The sequence below is a fragment of the Girardinichthys multiradiatus genome, chromosome 14 (genome assembly GCF_021462225.1).
Source record: "Girardinichthys multiradiatus isolate DD_20200921_A chromosome 14, DD_fGirMul_XY1, whole genome shotgun sequence".
Classification (NCBI taxonomy): Eukaryota; Metazoa; Chordata; class Actinopteri; order Cyprinodontiformes; family Goodeidae; genus Girardinichthys; species Girardinichthys multiradiatus.
In genome coordinates, this window is record NC_061807.1 from 16127155 (window position 1) to 16152025 (window position 24871).

The following is a 24871-nucleotide window of genomic DNA, read 5'->3' on the forward strand; positions in this document are numbered from 1 at the left end:
AGATGGGCGCGTCACTGCCAAGGACCACCGAACCATTCTTGAGGACCATGTGCATCCAGTGGTTCAAACATTGTATCCTGAAGGCGGTGGCGTGTATCAGGATGACAACGCACCAATACACACAGCAAGACTGGTGAAAGATTGGTTTGATGAACATGAAAGTGAAGTTGAACATCTCCCATGGCCTGCACAGTCACCAGATCTAAATATTATTGAGCCACTTTGGGGTGTTTTGGAGGAGCGAGTCAGGAAACGTTTTCCTCCACCAGTATCACGTAGTGACCTGGCCACTATCCTGCAAGAAGAACGGCTTAAAATCCCTCTGACCACTGTGCAGGACTTGTATATGTCATTCCCAAGACGAATTGATGCTGTATTGGCCGCAAAAGGAGGCCCTACACCATACTAATAAATTATTGTGGTCTAAAACCAGGTGTTTCAGTTTCATTGTCCAACCCCTGTATATATACACACACACACACATATTTTCTTGGCCGAGGAGGGTTTGCTGCTGTTGCTGTGTGGGGGAGTGGCTACATCCATTATACATAGACGGTGCAGAAAACATCCACAAGCAAAGCTGAAGTTAAGAGAAAGAGCTACAGCAAACAGGCATAGCAGCAACAATCATCAGCCCCAGGAGCTGCTACTGATGAGCAGGTGGAACTGGGGAAGCACGCTGCTGCTGAGGAACTGGTGAGGCATTGTGATATTGCTACTGTTAAACTCTTTATAAGATTGCAAAATGCCACCTAAAAACAACCCTGGATTAGAGGAGGAGCTGGAAGAAATAAAGAAATCACTGAACTTCATGTCTGGTGAGATCACTAAAGCAGCAACGCAACAAGAAAAACTTTTGAATTTAATGAAAAAAGTTAGTAAATTAGAGAACATGGTCAAAGAAAAAGAAGAAAATTTGAAAATTTAGAAACAAAAATTGATGATCTGGAACAACATTCAAGAGTTACTGGACTATACAATTTCATAAATCAAATTGCTAAAAGATCTTTCAAACTACGTTTTCATGTTCTTCAAGACTGCTCATTGTGTGACACAACTAAAGAGCAAACTAAGAGAAAAATGCTTTTTCGTTTTCATGCCTGCTGCAAAATTTGTTCAATAAATCAATTTGACCTCGCAATTCTGGGGACTTCTGACAAGATGGCGCACTGAGCTTCCTGAAGCGTGTGTAATGTACCTCTAGTTTATGTTGTTTTGATTTTTTGTTCATCCTTACAAAGTTTATTTTTGCTGGCCCGGTTATACCAGAACCAAACACAACAATGGAACATCTACTGAAAGCCATTTAAGCTTTACATCTAAGATTCAACATCCAAGATGAAAAGATGGCTGACATGAACACAGAACTGACCCAAAATACAGTGTTATGGATGTATGATTCTGTGGCTTTTTCTAATCTCTTTGCTGCCCTAATTAAATATCTCTGCCCTTGTTGCTTATCTGCTGCACCGCTCACTGCTACAGCTTACGCAACATAACTGTTGATTTCACATAAGATGCAACACATAGTCATCTCATCAGGTAGACAGAAATACCTGTTTTAAAAAGGTTTCTGCAAGGCATTCGGCAAGGCATTTTGGCATTAATTCTTGATTTTATACTTAACCATTTCTCATTATTTCACAAGGTAAATACTCCCATTATACTACAGTGGGGGCTCGTCTGACTGTCCAGGTTCCAAACGAGACCAACCCTGCAAGGAGAACCTCAGAAAGCGGTGGGGGACCGAGCCTTCAGTACAGACCGCAGTCATCTCAGGTAGGCAGAAATACCTGTTTTAAAACATTGTCTGCAAGGCGGCTGTTAGACACACGCTTTTACTGCAAGGCTCGGCTCTCATGTCTCTTTTTCTGGACTTCCACTGATCCAAATTTAAGTACGGAGTGACATTCACTTAGTCTATGTTGTTGTGGAAAATGGTGAAAAAGATGAAGAGATAAAAAGACGTCAGAAATAGAGAACTCATGAGAAAGAAAAAACAAATTACTGATTTAACGAAGAAAGGTTTGAATAAGATAGCGGATTCGGCTCGAGGAGTGGGGATCGGTTGACCTCAGGGTTGACTGATTGATTGATTTAAATGGTGTATTGGTCTATATAGATTTAATCTGCGGATTGGTTGTTTAATTGATTGATGACTCAATGATCTTGACACTCTGGCAAACTTGCATACGAAGTTCAACAAAATAAGTCTCCACCTGTTTTTACAGGCACGCCTCACGGTAAATAGTAGTATTGATGTTGATTGAGAGTAATCAGGAAATTTCTCAGAGTGGTTGAATAAGATAGAAAATTTGGCTAAGGAGGATCGGAGATCGGTTTGAACTCCACCTGTCTCCTTCTGTTTTTACAGGCTTGCTTCACGGTTTACAGTAGTATTATGAATGATGATTACACTCAGAACATAGCGTGTCATACGTCCTAGTCGGCCAGAACTGAGTTTTGTGAATAAAAAGCAAGTCACGGGGGTGGCCCCATGAGAAACTGAGTGAGTATGAATGAGAGTAATAGCCCTTATCCACCAGTGTCCTTAAACTCAAATCCAGCTAAAACTACAGAACTGCAATTGGACCTTTTTAAAAGCTGGTGCCGAGAAATGCTTGATTGTGGGGTGTTTGGTGAACTTACAGGTCCTTCTCAAAATATTAGCATATTGTGATAAAGTTCATTATTTTCCATAATGTCATGATGAAAATTTAACATTCATATATTTTTGATTCATTGCACACTAACTGAAATATTTCAGGTCTTTTATTGTCTTAATACGGATGATTTTGGCATACAGCTCATGAAAACCCAAAATTCCTATCTCACAAAATTAGCATATTTCATCCGACCAATAAAAGAAAAGTGCTTTTAATACAAAAAACGTCAACCTTCAAATAATCATGTACAGTTATGCACTCAATACTTGGTCGGGAATCCTTTGGCAGAAATGACTGCTTCAATGCGGCGTGGCATGGAGGCAATCAGCCTGTGGCACTGCTGAGGTCTTATGGAGGCCCAGGATGCTTCGATAGCGGCCTTTAGCTCATCCAAAGTGTTGGGTCTTGAGTCTCTCAACGTTCTCTTCACAATATCCCACAGATTCTCTATGGGGTTCAGGTCAGGAGAGTTGGCAGGCCAATTGAGCACAGTGATACCATGGTCAGTAAACTATTTACCAGTGGTTTTGGCACTGTGAGCAGGTGCCAGGTCGTGCTGAAAAATGAAATCTTCATCTCCATAAAGCTTTTCAGCAGATGGAAGCATGAAGTGCTCCAAAATCTCCTGATAGCTAGCTGCATTGACCCTGCCCTTGATAAAACACAGTGGACCAACACCAGCAGCTGACACGGCAACCAGACCATCACTGACTGTGGGTACTTGACACTGGACTTCTGGCATTTTGGCATTTCCTTCTCCCCAGTCTTCCTCCAGACTCCTTGATTTCCGAATGACATGCAGAATTTGCTTTCATCCGAAAAAAGTACTTTGGACCACTGAGCAACAGTCCAGTGCTGCTTCTCTGTAGTCCAGGTCAAGCGCTTCTGCCGCTGTTTCTGGTTCAAAAGTGGCTTGACCTGGGGAATGCGGCACCTGTAGACCATTTCCTGCACACGCCTGTGCACGGTGGCTCTGGATGTTTCTACTCCAGACTCAGTCCACTGCTTCCGCAGGTCCCCCAAGGTCTGGAATCGGCCCTTCTCCACAATCTTCCTCAGGGTCCGGTCACCTCTTCTCGTTGTGCAGCGTTTTCTGCCACACTTTTTCCTTCCCACAGACTTCCCACTGAGGTGCCTTGATACAGCACTCTGGGAACAGCCTATTCATTCAGAAATGTCTTTCTGTGTCTTACCCTCTTGCTTGAGGGTGTCAATAGTGGCCTTCTGGACAGCAGTCAGGTCGGCAGTCTTACCCATGATTGGGTTTTTGAGTGATGAACCAGGCTGGGAGTTTTAAAGGCCTCAGGAATCTTTTGCAGGTGTTTAGAGTTAACTCGTTGATTCAGATGATTAGGTTCATTGCTCGTTTAGAGACCCTTTTAATGATATGCTAATTTTGTGAGATAGGAATTTTGGGTTTTCATGAGCTGTATGCCAAAATCATCCGTATTAAGACAATAAAAGACCTGAAATATTTCAGTTAGTGTGCAATGAATCTAAAATATATGAATGTTAAATTTTCATCATGACATTATGGAAAATAATGAACTTTATCACAATATGCTAATATTTTGAGAAGGACCTGTACAAGAGACCCTCTGTCTCCTTCCCAGCAGGAAGCATACTTACAAATAGTGAAGAATAAATTGAGAAAAGCTCAAATGAAAACTATGAATGCAGGAAAGACTATTAAAACCCGTAGCACAAAAAGAGGAAACAAGACTTAACGATCTGTACAAACTACACGCCTGCATTTCCAAAATTGTTTCAGGGGAGTGTGTAAATCAAATGTCCGAAGCGCAAAACAGGCCACAGAAGCCTTCCACCATTACGCAGAGGGGTGGAAGCAGCAGCTTCCTCCTCTGCTCCACAAAATCCATATGAAGAACCTAGATGGATGTTAGAAGCTCATGAAACTGAACTTCAGCCCGTATTCACCATACACAAAGCTGAAATAGAATGCACCTCTAAACCTACATGCGATGAAGAGCAGGAAGCAAACAAACAACAAGAGGAGTTTTGGGTTTGGCTCAGCACCGTGATGCAAATAAAAATGGAAGAACTTGAAAAACGATTTTCAGCCTACAAAATACTTCCCTCTCTCATACACATCCCCCAAAGCAGCGCAACAAGATGTAAAACAGAAAAGGGAAGAGGTAAAAGAGGAAGAAGAGCAGTATTCCTTTACACAAACCCTAAGGGAAACGATTAAACCCACCTCCATCAACCGACGGCGTATTGAAAACCCAAAACACAGTCCTAAATATCTGCCACAAAAACCTGAACCTGAAAGGGAGACAGATAGATCATGCTATGGTAGCTTTCCAGAAGACATGCTAAAATCAGCAGATTACTCTATGCAGTTGCGTAGGAAGGGAAGAGAGACCTCATAGAACCAGACAATATCAAATGCCCTTAATATTCCTTCCACTGATGATGAAGCTCCAAGGTACAAATATCACCCACTTTCTTACACAAGCAACTCCTTATTAAGATCCAAGTTACCAAATCCTAAAGATGGAGCACATACCTGGATTAAAGAAATCCTTAAGATATATATGCTGTCAGGAACTAGCTCTGGGAGACGTTCGCACATGCCTAGTTGCTCATCTTGAAGTATATGAGTTACATGACATTGAAACTAAAGCAGGAACAGAGCTTTTATCACCTGAACAGCTGTTTGCACGCTATGCTCCAACTTTCTGGGCAACCTTAAGAGAACAATATACCTTGCTAACACTGATTCTGCAATAATGAATAATATGACCAGACAGCCAGGAGAAACAAGGAAGAATTATGTGGCCAGGTTGGTAAAAACTTGGGAAGAACAAGTAGGCCAGGTTCCACTATCAGATCCCATGAAGAAACGGTTCAAACAAGCTATGATCACAGGCCAGCCACCACCTGTAATGGAGGAAATGGAAAAATTAGTAAGAGGTGGGGTTTTGCGATTAGATTTGTGGATAGAGACCTTGGTTCACCACTTTGACAGATGAAACAAAACAGAAAACAGAGGAAGAGACAGAGAAACTAAAAGCACAGGTCATGAAAGAACAACTCAGAGTTCAGGAATCAATGAAAAAAAGAAAGAGGAGACACAGGTTGCGGCGCAACTGGTTGTAGCTGAACAACAAGCCCAAGCCCCACCCATCGCATAGTGTGACCCAGACCAGATGTATCAGAGCCCCTACACTTATACTACTTACAGGACAATGACACATCTCATTTCGTTACCTGAAGAACTCCAACTGTAGTACAGATTGGACACTGACATGCTACCCCATCTCACCCTAAAAGTAGCCACAGGAGGACAGGCTAAAACCTTGGGCCCAATGGTTAAAGAGCAGCAGAAACCACAGACTGGTTGGATGTCCAGGGCACAAAATTGATGAAATACAGCCCCAAAACTACATCTACAGATTAGAATATGAGGGAAATTTGGATGTAATCTTAGAAAGAGTTATGCGTCACAGAACACATGGCAGAGAGAACACTGACTCCCACTTAGCACTAAGATTGTTGAATGATGTCCCTGACATTGTTTGGTCGCAGAGACCTTTTGATGTCGGGATTTGCAAACAAATCCAGCCTCTCCTGCTACAAATGAAAACAGATGATGTCATCTATCAGCCTCAGTATCCCCTCTCAGCAGAACAAACTGAACAAATAAGAGGAACTATTTTTGAGTTAGCATAGGGTGGAGTGTTACAACCTTGCGTTTCCCCATATAACACACCCATCACACCTGTCGCAAAACCCGGAAATAAATTTCAGACTGGTTCACGTGGTTCACGAAAATAAATCTAAACTTAAAAAGGGCTTCAAATTCCGACACTCTAAATCTTTATACCATGTTATCTAATCTGGGACACAATTTTAAGTGGTTTGCCAACGGTATGCCGACGACATATTAATCGCCGGTGAAACAGAACAAGCGGTTGCAGGATTGACAAAAGAATTACTTTGCTGGCTGAATGAACAAGGTTTCAAAGTTTCCAAGCACAAACTACAGCTTTGCAGGCCACAGGTGAGCTTTCTAGGAAGAATCATAACACAACAGGGGCTGGGAATGAGAGTCCCAAAAAACAAACATTTTAAATCGCCTGAAACCCACAACAGTCAAACCATTGATGTCCTTTTTAGGCATGACAATCTATCATATGAATTATGTACCAGATTACCCAGCCATTGCTGCAGAAACTTATCACCACTGCAGGAAACACTCACCTCCATACCAGTATGTGGCAACCTGGAATGCTAGGGAGAAAGGTGTTGTGTTATTTCAGTTCAAGATTAGACCCTGTTGAAAGAAGCCACCCAGCATGCACCAAGGCCCTGTGTGCAAAAGCTAAGGCCCTTAAAGGCACTTCCCATGTCACAAGTGGACAACATGTTACAGTACCCACAAATGATGCTGTAACCAGCTATATCTCTAGCAAAATGTTTACTCTCAGTCAACTACTATGTTACAGGAAATCTCCCTGCTGGTTTATCTATTTTTGGACGCGTTTTACTAACTAAAATGGAACGTTTATCTCGGCTTATTTACCCAGTTTACTTATTGTATGTATCTGATAAAATGATTAAAAAGATAAATCAAGACAACTTTAATATCATTTGGAAAAACAGATGCGGTTACATAAGGAAATCTGATGTAGTTAAATGTTTAGAGGAAGAAGGTTTAAATATGATAGATTTTGATCCAATGAATGGTACCATCAAACTCAATTACAAACACAAAGTTCAAGTTTACAGTTGTGGTTTATTCTTTATGAACACAATATGCTATAACAGTTTGTGAATATGATTTATTTTCTATGAGAATAAGAATTTACATCAGCGACTTGGTGTCACGTGATCTCAGGCTCAGAATGTAGTGGGTGGAGTTATAAAATGATGTACAGTAGATGGCTGTATGCACCTCTGAATGTGTTGCGAACCGCCAGCAGAAGAAGAGAAGAAGAAGAAGCAGCAGCAATAGCGCCAAATAAACGGACCAAGAAACTACGGTACAAAGCCAGATAATGTTAAAAAGTTTATATATGTCTTAATGTCGTTAATATATGCTCTTGGTCCGACAATGTCCCCTCGGGAACGCAAACCACCTGTTCTAAACACTAGGCCACCACTCCCCATATTCAAACTCTCAGAATAGTCCTTCCCTATCCTCACTTGTATTTGTCTTCCTTCCAAAAAATTCTTAATCCATCTAAACATACGACCATTTATACCCATTATTCGAATTTTCATTAACTCTTCCCTCCACATAAAAATACTGCCACATCACTCTTTATTCACTTGAGCCTTTCTAATCTCATTTTCTAAACATAATACTAGATCCATTGTGCTTCTCCCTCTCCTGAAACCACTCTGATAAATGGAGTTTAGACAAAAATTCAAGATGAAAGACTCACCTTCACCGCCTCCTGGCCTTCCAATCAGCATCCTGTCCGCCTGATTCTCCATCCAATCACATTCCGACGCCTTGCTTTTAAAGGACCTTCAGCTGTGTTCATCCCATCTCCACCCCACCTCCACCATCTTCCTTCCCATCTCCTCCTGGCTTCCTCGCTCCTTGGCCACCAATCCACCACCAGTGTCGGATCAGGGGGAAGACATCTCTAAATCTAAATCTTACAAATGTTCATTTTTACTCATGTCATTCTCAGCATTCATTTCTTCCTCCCAGGTCTGAGCGCCAAAGAAATAACCATGTAATTTCACATTATTAAAACATTTCTAATTGCCATCCCTTTTCTTTGTGAGTCTTTTCAGATTGAAATTGATGTAAGACCTTTATTTTCCATATAACCGATCTTTCATGTATCATTCTCTCCATTATTTTACATATGTTTGATGTTAAAGCTATAGGATGATAATTTTCTGGCTTTGACTCATCTTTCCCTGGTTTTTGAATTGGTATAATCACTGCTTCTTACTAACTTTTTGGCAATTCTCCATCCTCCCATATTCTATTATACATTTGTAATAAAAATATTTTTAGATGTTTCACTTAAATGACTTACCATTGCATAACAAACCTGATCTTTTCCTGGAGCTGATAATTTATATTTTTTAAGTGTCCCATTCAGCTCCGTTATTGTAAACAACATATTCAATGAATCATTTGAGTCTTCCATTTGCTCCAATAACTCATTCTATAAAATTGTCTTTTCTTGTCCTTTTTACCCTCTTTGCTAATATTTCCAGAACTATGAATTTTAGCAAACATCTTTACCAACATTTCCACATTTTCTCTATATTTCACTGCTGTTATTCCTCCATTATTTAGTATTGGATATCCACTCACTCTTTTAATCCCATTCATCCTTTTAATCTTTGCCCATACCTTAGAAATGTCCGTCTCCCTCCTTACTGAACTAGAAAAACATCTCCAATAATCTCTTTTTGCATTCTTAATGGTTCTTCTTACATACGCTTGCAATTTCTTGTAATCATTTAGTCTGAGAGTTGTGATGTCTTTTTAATCATTTGAAAGCTTTATTTTGTAATTTTTCAAGTACATTCTGTTGTCCACCACGGTAATGACTTCCTATAGTTGTTTTATTAATTACTTTCCATAAACAAACACCTGCTAGAGAATCTGAAACTAATGTTAAATCAGTTGCTGACTCCGTTTTATCTCTAAAATTAATTCTTGTTCCACTCCCATCATTCATAACTACCAAATTGTTCACATTCATTATTTCTTCAATTATACCCCCATTTTGATCATTACAATTACTCCATAATGAGCTATGTCCATTAAAATCCCCACACCAAATCACTTTACCCTCTAAATACTTCCTAAGTCCCTCCATTAAGTCTAAAGAAAGTCATTTACATGGATCATAAAAATGTATTATTTTAACTTTCTCATTTATTGTCCATATTTCAATAATAATATATTCTCTCCTCCTTTAGCTAAAACTCTAAATTGAATTTGCTTTTTTATGAATATTATACATCCTCCTCCGGATCCTCCCTCTCTCTATCTTCTAATTCTTTTATATATTTCAATAACAAAATCAAGATTTGGTTTAAGCCAAGTTTCCTGAATGCATACAATATCTAATTCTTCTTTAAATTCTTTAATAAATCTTTTAAACTCTTGCCCATTTGCCATTAGACGTCCAGCAAGACAATCAATTTGTTTTGTCCTCCTACCCTCCCTTCATCCCCTAATCTCTTATTTATGTGCTCCCAGGATATATTCTTCATATCCAAAAAATCAAAAAATACCTCTGTGATCCTTTCACGATTATTTAGATTGTTTTTGCTTTGTGCTTAACTTGATCAGTACAATTAATTACATAAGCAGTGAACAACATGATCTTTTCAACTGTCAACACTGTGTCTGATCTAATCTGCCTTTGTCCTGGTGTTGGACTCAGCTGAACCTTTCCTGGCACATCTTTAGGCTTCTTCACTCTCTTTGCAGCTTCTGCATAACTTATATTATTAATGACTGACTTGTTCAGTTTCCCCTGCCAGTTTATACCAACCGCCCCGACGCGAGATCTGCTATCCACGCTTTGTATTAATAGACTTATTGATTTATGCTGTCAATGCGCCCTCTGATGTCCCTACAAGAGGGAGACATCCCTGTTTTGAAGTTATGATCAACTTGAATTAGTCAGCAATTTATTTGGGTTGTACCATTAATGCAAAGTCTATTGCATTAGTACCACCTTTAGCATATACTTGAATCATAGTTCCTTTTTTAATATAGTGCTTTTTCCCCTTTCCAGGTGTAGTTGAAACTAGCTTGATTTATAGCTTTAATCGCATCTTTAGGGATGGACCGAATATGCTGGGTAGATCAATGAGATGCATTCAATTTTTGTAAGAAAAGTTCTGCCTATAATGGAGAGCTCTCTCTGGGACCACGAGTTCAGATGAGTTTTAGTTTTTTCCAGATTGTTCCAGATATTAAGTCTAGTTAAAGAGTCCGTGTCTTTAGTTATGTGTATCCTTAAATATTTGACAGTGGTTTCAACAGGAACATTGTGAATAGTAGATTGACTGCATTTATGAATAGGTAGTACTTCACATTTATCAAGATCCAATTTAAGTCCAGATGCTTTAGAGAAAATACCTACTGTATCAAGGATTTTAGAGAGTTGATCACAGTTTTTCACAAATATTGCTGTATCATCAACCAGCTGATAGTTAATAGTTTACCCAAAACTGAAAGTTTTTTAAACTGATCTTTTTAACAAGAATAGAGAGCATCTCTGCTGCTGCAATAAATAGTAGTTGCAAGATTGGACATCCCTGTTTAATGCCCTTATTAATTGAAAATCTTGGGGATGTACCCTGAGGTAGTAGAACTGAACTGTTAGTATCCTTATAAATTAATTTAATTATATTCAAAAAGGATTTACAAAATCCAAAGAGATCTAGGGTGCGAAACATTAATTATTGTTCAATCATGTCAAAGGCTTTAGAGAAATCTGAAAATAGAGCGAAGCCATCATCTTCTATTAGGTCGTAAACAAGTAATTCAAATACAAGTCGTATGTTGTGAATTGAACATCCCTTAATGAAACCCGATTGTGTGTCTGAGATAATATCAGTGATATCACTTTTTAATTTATTTACATATATATGGGTTAAATATTTTGTAATCATTGTTTGGTGGAGTTATGGGGTGAAGATCGTCAATTATTTTTGGATCCTTTCCAGGTTTGTGAATCAGAGATGTGACTCCTTGCTTCATTGTGGTTGGTAGAATAAACATTGTAGAGATTTCTTTAAGCATTTTGAACATTAGATCTTTTAGATTAATCTAGAAGTGTCTTTAAAGTTACTCGTTAGGCCATCTGAACCTGGAGATTTGTCTAAAGCTAAACATTTCAATGCTTTTTCTACTTCCTCCATTGAGATTTCTGCATCACATAAATCTTAAAACACTCGTCGACAGTAAGGATTTGTTCTCTAATAGACTCAAAGAGTTTCTCTGCATCTGCATTAGAATAAGAAGAGGAGTTCAGTTGGCTATAAAATCTGAAAACTTTCTTTGAGATCCTAACTGGATCAGTGCATTCCTGATTATCAATGATCAGTTTCTTAATTGTATGACGTTCCTGTCTTCCTTTTTCTAGCCTGCAGAAATATGCTGAACTTCTTTCTCCCTCCGTTTTGCTTTAGACTGGATCTAGGTTTCCCTTGGTTTTATTAATATAAATATTGTCTAATGAGAAGTAAAAGGATTCATTTTTGTCGTCTTTATTTAGTAGTAGTTTTATTACTAATATTGTGTGTTTCTCTTACAATGCCTGCTTCCTTTTGTTTATTATACAGGTCCTTCTCAAAATATTAGCATATTGTGATAAAGTTAATTATTTTCCGTAATGTAATGATGAAAATTTAACATTCATATATTTTAGATTCATTGCACACTAACTGAAATATTTCAGGTCTTTTATTGTCTTAATACGGATGATTTTGGCATACAGCTCATGAAAACCCAAAATTCCTATCTCACAAAATTAGCATATTTCATCCGACCAATAAAAGAAAAGTGTTTTTAATACAAAAAACGTCAACCTTCAAATAATCATGTACAGTTATGCACTCAATACTTGGTCGGGAATCCTTTGGCAGAAATGACTGCTTCAATGCGGCGTGGCATGGAGGCAATCAGCCTGTGGCACTGCTGAGGTCGTATGGAGGCCCAGGATGCTTCGATAGCGGCCTTTAGCTCATCCAGAGTGTTGGATCTTGAGTCTCTCAACGTTCTCTTCACAATATCCCACAGATTCTCTATGGGGTTCAGGTCAGGAGAGTTGGCAGGCCAATTGAGCACAGTGATACCATGGTCAGTAAACCATTTACCAGTGGTTTTGGCACTGTGAGCAGGTGCCAGGTCGTGCTGAAAAATGAAATCTTCATCTCTATAAAGCTTTTCAGCAGATGGAAGCATGAAGTGCTCCAAAATCTCCTGATAGCTAGCTGCATTGACCCTGCCCTTGATAAAACACAGTGGACCAACACCAGCAGCTGACACGGCACCCCAGACCATCACTGACTGTGGGTACTTGACACTGGACTTCTGGCATTTTGGCATTTCCTTCTCCCCAGTCTTCCTCCAGACTCTGGCACCTTGATTTCCAAATGACATGCAGAATTTGATTTCATCTGAAAAAAGTACTTTGGACCACTGAGCAACAGTCCAGTGCTGCTTCTCTGTAGCCCAGGTCAGGTGCTTCTGCCGCTGTTTCTGGTTCAAAAGTGGCTTGACCTGGGGAATGCGGCACCTGTAGCCCATTTCCTGCACACGCCTGTGCACGGTGGCTCTGGATGTTTCTACTCCAGACTCAGTCCACTGCTTCCGCAGGTCCCCCAAGGTCTGGAATCGGCCCTTCTCCACAATCTTCCTCAGGGTCCGGTCACCTCTTCTCGTTGTGCAGCGTTTTCTGCCACACTTTTTCCTTCCCACAGACTTCCCACTGAGGTGCCTTGATACAGCACTCTGGGAACAGCCTATTCGTTCAGAAATTTCTTTCTGTGTCTTACCCTCTTGCTTGAGGGTGTCAATAGTGGCCTTCTGGACAGCAGTCAGGTCAGCAGTCTTACCCATGATTGGGGTTTTGAGTGATGAACCAGGCTGGGAGTTTTAAAGGCCTCAGGAATCTTTTGCAGGTGTTTAGAGTTAACTTGTTGATTCAGATGATTAGGTTCATAGCTCGTTTAGAGACCCTTTTAATGATATGCTAATTTTGTGAGATAGGAATTTTGGGTTTTCATGAGCTGTATGCCAAAATCATCCGTATTAAGACAATAAAAGACCTGAAATATTTCAGTTAGTGTGCAATGAATCTAAAATATATGAATGTTAAATTTTCATCATGACATTATGGAAAATAATTAACTTTATCACAATATGCTAATATTTTGAGAAGGACCTGTATTACCTTAAGACTTTACTATAAGAGATGGAAATTTGACGTATTTTCTATTTTAAGTATTCCCATTTATCCCTGTGATTAGGTAGTGATCAGTCTTCGTTTGTCATCAATTGGTTTTTATATCCTGACACAAAAGGGTCATGTTTAAGGAGATTTGAATTGTTCAGCTTTTAGTGTTAAGAATAAGCAGCAAAGACAAGATGATGTTCAGCTTTTAGTGATAAGAATCAGCAGCAAAGACAAGATGATGTTCAGCTTTTAGTGATAAGAATCAGCAGCAAAGACAGGATGATGTTCAGCTTTTAATGATAAGAATAAGTAGCAAAGACAAGATGATGTTCTCTGTAACGACACGTCTGACTCTGAACCCTGTATGTTTTCTAAGCCACTGTGATTCTGCAGAGCTGCTCATGGTGATCATTGTCCCTGAGCTTCCTATAAATGTGCCCTAATGACTGTCGTTCCTGTAGGCTGCTATCAGAAGTTGTTGCGGTCGATCCGGTCCTGCTTCATCTGGGCTTTGGCCTGCTCCTTCTGCAGCAACACGTGTTCAACGAAGTCTCTCACGGCTCCCCCCCCTCCGGCGTTCTTGCAGGTGTACTTGGCAGCTTGAGCGGCTTCTGGTGGAGCGTCTGCAGGTACTGCGCTCAGACCGGCCAGTTTCAGACAGCTGGCGTCTGCCGCATCGTTTCCTGGGTGAGGACATTTAGGAAAATATTTACACTGAAACACTTTACTGCTCCACCAACAAAACACACCCATTAGAGAGACTGGTTTACTGCAGCTTTAGTTCACCAAACTGACTTTTCCAAATGCTAATTTCCAAAGTTCCTTTTAGCCCATTTTAGAAGAATAAATATAAAAGTTCAATGTGGATCTGTGGCAAATGTTTCTACAATGGTCAGGGTTTAAATGTAGAACCTGTAAAAATCAAATGGGCGGATGATCTGGCAGACTGATGGATGGATGAATGAGTGGACAAATACAACCTTTAGGAAAAGGAATAGAAAATGAAGCCATTAAATCAAAATCATTTTCCATTCTCTATCTTTCTTTTTCCACAGTTAGTTTAATGTACACTGCTTAAAAAAAAGTAAAGGGAACACTTAAACACCACAATATAACTCCAAGTAAATCAAACTTCTGTGAAATTAAACTTTCCACTTAGGAAGCAACACTGATTGACAATCAATTTCACATGTTTTTGTACAAATGAAAAACACAACAGGGGGAAATCTTTGGTGATTAGCAAGACACACTCAATAAAAGGAGAAGTTCTGCAGGTGGGGACCACAGACCACTTCTCAGTACCTATGCTTTCTGGCTGATGTTTTGGTCACTTTTGAATGTTGGTGGTGCTTTCACACTTGTGGTAGCATGAGACGGACTCTACAACCCACACAAGTGGCTCAGGTAGTGCAGCTCCTCCAGGATGGCACATCAATGCGAGCTGTGGCAAGAAGGTTTGCTGTGTCTGTCAGCGTAGTGTCCAGAGCCTGGAGGCGCTACCAGGAGACAGACCAGTACACCAGGAGACGTGGAGGAGGCCGTAGGAGGGCAACAACCCAGCAGCAGGACCGCTACCTCCACCTTTGTGCAAGGAAGAACAGGAGGAGCACTGCCAAAGCCCTGCAAAATGACCTCCAGCAGGCCACAAATTTGCATGTGTCTGCACAAACGGTTAGAAACCAACTCCATGAGGATGGTATGAGGGCCCGACGTCCACAAATGGGGGTTGTGCTCACAGCCCAACACCGTGCAGGACGCTTGGCATTTGCCAGAGAACACCAGGATTGGCAAATTCACCACTGGCACCCTGTGCTCTTCATAGATGAAACCAGGTTCACACTGAGCACATGTGACAGACGTGACAGAGTCTGGAGACACTGTGGAGAGCGATCTGCTGCCTGCAACATCCTTCAGCATGACTGGTTTGGCAGTGGGTCAGTAATGGTGTGGGGTGGGGTGGCATTTCTTTGGAGGGCAGCATGACTCTCCATGTGCTCGCCAGAGGTAGCCTGACTGCCATTAGGTACCGAGATAAGATCCTCAGACCCCTTGTGAGACCATATGCTGGTGCGGTTGGCCCTGGGTTCCTCCTAATGCAGGACAATGCTAGACCTCATGTGGCTGGAGTGTGTCAGCAGTTCCTGCAAGATGAAGACATTGAAGCTATGGACTGGCCCGCCCGTTCCCCGGGCCTGAATCCGATTGAGCACATCTGGGACATCATGTCTCGCTCCATCCACCAACGTCACGTTGCACCACAGACTGTCCAGGAGTTGGTGGATGCTTTAGTCCAGGTCTGGAAGGAGATCCCTCAGGAGACCATCCACCGTCTCATCAGGATCATGCCCAGGTGTTGTAGCGAGGTCATACAGACACGTGGAGGCCACACACAATACACACACAAATCCAGGCCTCCATTGGTTAATACATTTGATTTCCATCGATGATTTGTCTGATTTTGTTGTCAACACATTCAACTTTGTACAGAACAAAGTATTCAATGAGAATATTTCATTCATTCAGATCTAGGATGTGTTAGAGTGTTCCCTTTATTTTTTTGAGCAGTGTATATTCTCTGCCTTGTCGTCAGATTTAGTTACGTTGTTGTCGGTTTATAGTTTGTTGCGTTTACATTTTGCTGAACATAAAATAATCCAAGAGTATTAGAAGAAATAAAGTATTCCACCTTAATGCTGAAAAACCAACAACATGACATTTTGACCTTTGGAAGCAATATGCTCTGCTCTCTGGGAAAAGGATGGTCCAATAACAAAGTGTGCTGAGGCTCAGTTGTGCTGGTTGCTGGGAGACCGAGGGGCGGCAGATCTGTACCCGTCTGGGAGCATAGCTCTGCCTTAAATCATGCTGACTTTAAAATGTGTTTGAGTGAGAAAATATCAAAATAATGATCATGTTTTTACTGAAGAAAATGTTTTAACTGGTTTAAATAAAGTTTAAATAACAGCAACAAGGATCCTAGACATACAGCCAGAGCTACAAGGGATTGGTTAAAATCCAACATGTCAGCCACAAGGCCCACAGGCCACATTCAGCAAAGATACTTTTATATATTTATTAATGCAAGTTTTCCGTCTATTAAGCACATTTCTTTAATTTTAGCCCCAGCAGCTTGTTTGATAAAAGACTATAAATACATATTTAGTTTGACAGTTCAAACATTCATTTCCTTCAAAATATCCCAAAATTGTTTTTTTTAAGCATCAACTTGACCAAATCAGAAATACTTTAAAAGTCCAGGTTTTTACCCATGTAGGCCACATCCTTCCAGTCCAGCTTCTTTTTTTCCACTACTGATTGGACATCCTTCAGTGGATCCTTTCCGACAGTCATGACCTCACAGCCAGTCATTAACCTCAGTTTTGTAATCAGCGATTTCATCAGAAGGTCCTCCTTTGAGATCAGCAGCACCGCCTGGAGAACAGAGAAGATGTGATGCATTATGGGACACAGGTTAAAGCTTCATTACGCCGTTGATGAAGACGACAGAGCCGACCTTCACATCGTCTTTCTGCAGCATCCTGAACCCTGCTGTGTCTGTGGTGTGGATAGAGACCGCGTCCTCTTCAGACACGGACAGAAAGACCTTTCCATCGGTCAAACATCCAGAGACCTTACAGAACATCATGGACACTCCCCGGCCGAAGTAACCGTACCTGTTGGAAGCACAGATCCCAAAAATAAATAGTAGAAAAAAGTACAGCAGGACCTCCTGACAGAAAAATTACTGAAATATAAAATGGAGAATCTAAATCAGAAGGTCTGAAGGTATAAGCTGAAGAATCTGAAATAATAATTTATTTTAGGGGTTAAAGAAGTCGAACCATTAAATACAGGTCTCAATTCACCTGAGGACCCTCTGCTCTGCCACAGGCCAGTCGATGTCTACGTCGATGTCCACGCTGTGCTGCAGCTCCATCTCAAAGTAGGCGACCTTACCGCCCTGAAGAGAGTACGACACCAACATTAGAGCAGCTGAACGTTTATAACTGATCAACACAGTTCTGGTGAAACATCCAGTCGTCACGGAAGTGATTGCCATTCATGTTGAACATAATTTTATTGAACCATTATTATCAGGGAATTTCAACACCTTACTGCCTGAACTTTGCTTTTTTGCTGTCAAACAGATTTTAAGTTAAATAAAGATTGTTGAGCCACCTCAACTGGCTCCTCTCGATATGGAGGAGCAGCGGCTCTACTCTGAGCCCCTCCTGGATGGCCGAGCTCTTCACCCTATCTCTAAGGGAGTGCCCGGCTATGGAGGAAGCTCATTTCAGCCGCTTGTATCCGGGATCTCGTTCTTTCTGTCATGACCCAAAGTTCATGGCCATAGGTGAGGGTAGGAACGTCGACCGACCGGTAAATCGAGAGCTTCGCTTTTCGGTTCAGCTCTCTCTTCACCACAACGGACCGTCACAGTGCCCCCATTACTGGCTTCGTCTGCCGCCCAATCTTCTTTGCACCGGTCCCTCACGGTTCCCCCTGCAGGTGGTGGGCCCACTGTGGGATGGTCTTGCGTCTCCCGGCCGGGTCCTAGGAGGCATCTATACCGAATGCCTCCTGGACGCCTTCCACGGGAGGTGTTCCAGGCACGTCTTACCAGGAGGAGGCCCAGGGGATGGCCCAGGACACGCTGGAGGGACTATGTCTCTTGGCTGGTCTGGGAACGCCTTGGGCTTCCCCTGAAGGAGCTGGAGGAGGTGTCGGGGACAGGGACGTCTGGGCGTCTCTGCTGAGTCTTCTGCCCCCGCGACCCGGTCCCGGATAAAGCGGAAGACGACGAGTACGAGAGATTGTTGATTTAACCGTAACACACAAATTTAGGTTTTCAGTGTAAGAATTGGTGAATCAGACATAACTGGGTATAACTCTGACCACTAGATGGCGGCAAAGTGTTTACAATAGATCCTTGGCATGTGTAGAATATCTATTAAGAGGTATTAGTGGTAAATAAACACCACCCTGGCTGTGTTGTGGTTTGATGCGAATTTGCAACAATAGTCTACAGGGGATTAAAAACAAGGTTTCAGCGTAACATTTGTTACTCCACGCAGCATTAATTATAAGCACAATTGAACCTTGAATTCTGGATCAACGTGTGTCCACTTTTTGGCAGAGTTCATTTAAATTGGTTGGTTTCTGGCACAGACGTGGCTTTTAGGCATAGTCTATAAATTTAAAATACATATAAATATCCGAGTGTTTGGGCTCATTGTCCTGCTGGAACATCCACATGTGTCCAAATTTCAACCAACTGACCCCAACTTAGGTGTAAGGAAACTGGTTGGCTTTATCAGGAGCCACCAAAGATCAAGCCTTCCATGAACCTGAAGATGCTGCAACATAAGATAATTTTACGTCATAGACTGAGAAGGCGCTCACTACAATAAAGACCTCGGCTCAAACACAAGTGAATATGTCCTCCAGAGAAAAGTTTCATGGTCGGAAGAGACGAAGACTGAGCTATTTTGCCACATTAAGAAGATGTATGTTTGGAGGAGTCACATTGAGGCCTTAAGAGCCCAAAAAGCTGCACCACCTGATTAGCATGGAGGTGGCAGTACCATGGTTCTGATGTATAGCTTAAAGTGGATGATATGATGAAGGAGGAAGACCAAACTTCAACTCACTAACCACTGGACGGTTGAAACTTAGAAACAACGGGCAATGATTACAAACACACATCAGGGCAGGACTTGGAATCAATGAAGGAGACTCGATTAGGATTGGAGAATGATTGCTACCAAAACCAGACCAGAAATGTGTGGACTGATGAAAAGCTGAGTCAATGCCAGAAAAAGGCTTCAAGATTAAAATGTCAGGGGCTGAGAGTTAACCTGCAAGCATCCCTCCTTCATGATGAGGTCTCTGGTGGCGAAGTAAAACGAGCCGTTCTCATAGAGCTCTCCATCCCAGTCCTGACGCCGCGGACGATTCTTAGGGTTCAGATTCTCCGGCTGAGTGCATTGGTCACCTGGAAAGAAGGAGGAGAAACGTCTTAGGTTGAAGAAAAGGCAACAGCAGAAGCATTCACACAGAGAACCTCAGATGGAGAACATGTTCTGTTGTAGGTTCTTTAAAACCTACAGCAGAACCGAAACCTGAATGAGTCAAACTGGGGAGGATGAAGTTCATCCTGAAGGTCAGGAGTTTGTTTGACTCACTTCCCTCCTTGACCTCCTTCCAGCGGAACTGGTGTCTCCGGACCACAGAGAAGACGGAGTCAAATCCATCCTCAGTGATCTTCTTCAGGGCCTCCTGTAAGTGCGACGGGTGGAGACACGGAGATGTAGCCTGGATGTTACAGACCACCGTCACGTCTGTGAAAAGAAAAAACACTAATCTGTGATTTTCCAACCTGAACCTTTGGGTCACACCGGGGATAAATTCAGTGACAGACATCTTGTGTCCAGGTGAGCTTCTCATACCTGGGTGTTTCTCGAGAAACTCCTGTATGGTCTCCAGAGAAGTGGAGCAGTCCCTGGAGACTTCCTGGCTCCTGCGGTGGACTTCAGCCCCCCAGGATTTGGCAACTTTTTCAATCTCATCGTGGTCTGTTGACACCCAGACACTCAAAACAAGACAAAAAATATCATAAAGTCAATTTAATTCACGTTTCTTTTCAGTCCAGAATAATTCAATAATATATAATCTCTTACAAAAGCATTCGTACACCTTGAACCTTTTCACATTTACTCATATTGCAACTTGTTTGGGATTTTAGGTCATGCATAACTGTGAAATTGAAAGAAATGGATACATAGTTTGTAATATTATTATAAATAAAAATGTGAGATTTGTGGTATTTATTTACCAGCTTTGCAAATTCAGAGACTGAAATTTACCAAAACGTCTAAACTAAATACAACAAACTCAGTCAGGTTGGATCAAGAAGATCTGCAAACACTGATTTCAAGTTTTGCCAGATTTGCAATCAGACTTATTTCCGAGGATCTAATCTCCTGATAGTGAATTCAGAGAGATGAGGAGGGTTCATATTTTCACAGACAAACTTCAGTGTCGGCTAGAAGGTTCAGTTTTGCTCTGATGTTCATCCATTTTTGTCGTGTCTCTACATGGTTTGTGACAGACAACAAATAGAACTTCTTTCTTCTTGCCACTATTCTTGTGGAGTCCGTGCCTCTATCGCTCTACAGTCGACAGATTCTGCCACCTGAGCTGGGGATTGTTGCAGAAAACAGTAATTGAAGATGGTGGCTCTTTTTTGTTCTTCTGACCTGCTGTGAGCTGCATACAGTGTACATGAGGCACTAATTATTGCTTCATCATTTGACATCAAGCAGCCAGACCTTGTTCTTTATTTTAAAGTAGTCTGGACCAAGAGTTCTCCAGGATTTCTGCAGGTTTTCTCCCTCAGCTTTAGTGCAGTAACCAGATTTTGTTTGGTTAGGCCTCTTAACTCTGGCCTATGAGTCATTCAGACATAAGGAAACTTAAGCAGCATTTTGTTGACACATAAAGGACAACTTGGCAAAGAAACAACGTCTTTTCTAGTGATGAAACTATAAAGTTTATTTAATAGATATGAAATGTGTCAGAAAATTACCATCTCTGTATTTCCATGTTTAATTAAAAATGTGTTTATTAATAGATTTTGGAAATATATAAAAAAGAGGGAGAGAGAGGGAGGGAGGAGACCAGAGATCCTGTCAAACTTGTCACTCTGACTCTGAATAGAACAGTAAATCCTTTCAACACAGAGACAGCAGGTCTCAAAGCCGGCGAATATGGGTGGACGTGTCTTTATCTCACTAATGCAGGACACCTGGACAGCAGCCAAGGCTTTACATGCATCGTCCTCACCCAGAGGGTTAAGGGTCAATATCAGGCCAGAGGCCTTATTTAGGGAGTAAAAGCTCTGCTTCTAAAATGTTTCTTCAGCAGGACATGTCCAACATTTGGATTAATGTCTCACCGCTGCCACCAGTCAAAGCGAGGACCCAAACCCAGGTAGATCTGAGCTAACTGGGATTACAGGTCACCTCGGTGAACCACCTTAAACTGATATAAAGAGAGACCGAAGTTAAATCTTTCAAAACAAGGACTGAATAAAAGCTTTGAGTCTTTCTCTCATGCAGATTTTCTTCTTGTTCCTCTTACATTATTATAAATAAAATAGATTAAAACTTTTCCTGATGGACGTAAGATAAGAAACTGATCCACTAGTTTGGAGCGTGGGGCATCTGCAAGGTTAGAGAGCTGGGGTAGAAAGAAATGATCTTACAGCTAGTTTCATTCATGTTTTATAAAATTAAAAGAAGGACAACCCTCATTAATGCCAATAAGTAAGGGTCAGACTGTCCCTCATTTCCGTTTAGATCCCTCAGAACCAGGCAAAGTTCTAGCAACCATTTAAGTGGGTCATGATCAAGAGGTCTTCAGGGTTCTGGTGATTTTTCTTTATACTTTTGCTGCTTTTTTCTATAGATTTTAAATCCTGGCAGTTCCTGACCTTTTCCACCAAACAATAAGCATCTTAATACTGAACTATGAATTACTCGGGCATAAAAGGCTCCTAAACTCAAGCCATGAATCAATGTTTGTGACTTAAAATTATACTTAGAAAAAAGAAAGGAACCAACTGACTGGCCAAAGATCAGAATCAGACAATTTCCACTTGATTGGCTCTGGTTGCTCATCAGCAGGTCAAAGACTGAAATATCAGATCTTTTCTTATTAAATGTAACAAAGGAAACAAGAAAAAACAGATTTTAATGTCATGTTCCAGTCAATATCCCTGAAAAATCCTCCATTTGTCAAAGATTTCTTGAATCTCCAGGAGAAAATAAAACCTATGTGACAAATTAAAGGAGACATGATGCCCACTATGCAAACCAAGGTAGATGTCTTAGCAATAAAGAACTGAACTAAAAGTCAGTATTAAAAAAAAAACAGCAAAAGTCCAAAGAACAACTATTAAACCCTTTCAGAAAGCCTGGAGAGACGTTGATCAAGAACACATGAAAAACAAGCTGCTTGGAGGCTAAATAATGAGAAAAAAGGAGAAGTGTCTCATCCTCCATTTTCTTTAATTTATGGCATTAACAGCTTTGAGACAATCCTGGTCCTGGGGCCACACTGCTCTGCATGTTTAAGTCTTTTAGAAGGATTTTAAGTTAAATAGATCCATCTTCTTTAGTCGCCATTTTTATTACCAGAGTGCAATTCTTTAAATGGGATTTCTGCTGGTATTAAAATAGCTTCAAACCTTTGTGTTTTATTGTTTTACACTGGACACAGATATATTTTCCTGCACTATGCACCTATCAACTGAGGACTTCTGTTAACTTCTGTTAATTGTTGTAAACTAGATGTTGCATAAAACGTTGACGAGCAAAGCTGAAGTTAAGAGAAAGTTACAGCAAACAGGCATCGCAGCAACAATCATCAACCCCAGGAGCTGCTAATGATGCTGATGAGCAGGTGAGGCACTCTGCTGCTATTATTAATATTGCTGCTGAGGAACTGGTGAGGCATTGTGATATTGCTACTGTTAAACTCTTTATAAGATTGCAAAATGCCACTTAAAAACAACCCTGGATTAGAGGAGGAGCTGGAAGAAATAAAGAAATCACTGAACGTCATGTCTGGTGAGATCACTAAAGCAGCAACGCAACAAGAAAAACTGTTGAATTTAATGGAAAAAGTGAGTAAACTAGAGAACATGGTCAAAGAAAACGACAAAAAAAAATGATGATCTGGAACAACATTCAAGAGTTACTGACATAATTATACAAGAACCCACCTGTCGAACTTCCTACAGTCAATAGCCGCTCTCAGCACCCAGCCGATGAGGGGGACCCCAGCCAGAGTCTTGATGTTCTTCAGCGGGATCCCTTTGCTTCCACCTCGGGCCAGAATCAGAGCAGCTACGTGTCCAGGATTCTTGGAGCTGCTGGTTCTGCTGCCACCCGGACACGACTTCTTGAAGCTGCTGGCTCCATCCAGGAACTCACTGTCGTCGAAGACAAGACGTTTTGGGACAGCCATTTAGACTCTAGTAGACGTGTCAAACTCCAGTCCTTGGCCGTTTTACATAATTTTTTGTTGGAGCTAAAGCTGGTTATTGATAACTGGAACGTAATGATAATTATAGCCTCTGTGCGCAGGATTAGCACCTGTTTAATTGCAGCAGGGAATTCGTTGCAGCTGTCTGTGGAGGACCGATCCTGACAAAATTAAAAATAAAAGCAGAAATATATATATTTTGTTTTTCTTTTTCCTTACACATGCGTTTTTCATCAAGAAATGTAAATGTTTTGTTTTTCATTTTCCTTACACATGCGTTTTCATCAAGAAATGTAAATGTTTTCTTTTTCGTTTTCATTAGACATGCGTTTTCATCAAGAAATGTAAATGTTTTCTTTTTTGTTTTCATTAGACATGCATTTTCATCAAGAAATGTAAATGTTTTGTTTTTCGTTTTCATTAGACATGCGTTTTCATCAAGAAATGTAAATGTTTTCTTTTTCGTTTTCATTAGACATGCGTTTTCATCAAGAAATGTAAATGTTTTCTTTTTTGTTTTCCTTACACATGCGTTTTCATCAAGAAATGTAAATGTTTTCTTTTTTGTTTTCATTAGACATGCGTTTTCATCAAGAAATGTAAATGTTTTCTTTTTTGTTTTCATTAGACATGCGTTTTCATCAAGAAATGTAAATGTTTTCTTTTTTGTTTTCATTAGACATGCATTTTCATCAAGAAATGTAAATGTTTTCTTTTTTGTTTTCATTAGACATGCGTTTTCATCAAGAAATGTAAATGTTTTCTTTTTTGTTTTCATTAGACATGCGTTTTCATCAAGAAATGTAAATGTTTTTTTTTTCGTTTTCATTTTCATTAGACATGCGTTTTCATCAAGAAATGTAAATGTTTTGTTTTTCCTTTTCCTTACACATGCGTTTTCATCAAGAAATGTAAATGTTTTCTTTTTTGTTTTCATTTTCATTAGACATGCGTTTTCATCAAGAAATGTAAATGTTTTGTTTTTCGTTTTCATTAGACATGCGTTTTCATCAAGAAATGTAAATGTTTTGTTTTTCCTTTTCCTTACACATGCGTTTTCATCAAGAAATGTAAATGTTTTCTTTTTTGTTTTCATTTTCATTAGACATGCGTTTTCATCAAGAAATGTAAATGTTTTCTTTTTTGTTTTCATTAGACATGCGTTTTCATCAAGAAATGTAAATGTTTTTTTTTTCGTTTTCATTTTCATTAGACATGCGTTTTCATCAAGAA

At 40.5% G+C, this 24871-nt stretch overlaps 1 protein-coding gene across 1 annotated transcript; it reads right to left on the minus strand.

The window, feature by feature from the left end:
- Positions 1-13868: 13868 nt before the first annotated feature.
- Positions 13869-23697, minus strand: LOC124880206 (N-acylneuraminate cytidylyltransferase-like). The gene is made up of 8 exons (XM_047385163.1): positions 23376-23697; positions 20038-20180; positions 19774-19929; positions 19447-19583; positions 17455-17549; positions 17103-17262; positions 16855-17020; positions 13869-14271 (listed from the first exon to the last, which is right to left on the minus strand). Exons 1-8 carry the CDS (start codon positions 23618-23620, stop codon positions 14057-14059), a joined length of 1317 nt encoding a protein of 438 aa, XP_047241119.1. The 5' UTR covers positions 23621-23697; the 3' UTR covers positions 13869-14056.
- Between the last annotated feature and the right edge of the window lie 1174 nt (positions 23698-24871).

Bases quoted from the DNA above. Each gene is read 5' to 3' on its own strand.
- LOC124880206 (XM_047385163.1), bottom strand. From the start codon at position 23,620: ATGGCTGTCCCAAAACGTCTTGTCTTCGACGACAGTGAGTTCCTGGAT. The intron at 17,263-17,454 runs GTGAATTGAGAC...TGCTTCCAACAG, and splicing joins GCAGAGCAGAGGGTCCTCAG to GTACGGTTACTTCGGCCGGG. The intron at 14,272-16,854 runs GTAAAAACCTGG...GTCCTCACCCAG, and splicing joins GAAGGATGTGGCCTACATGG to GAAACGATGCGGCAGACGCC.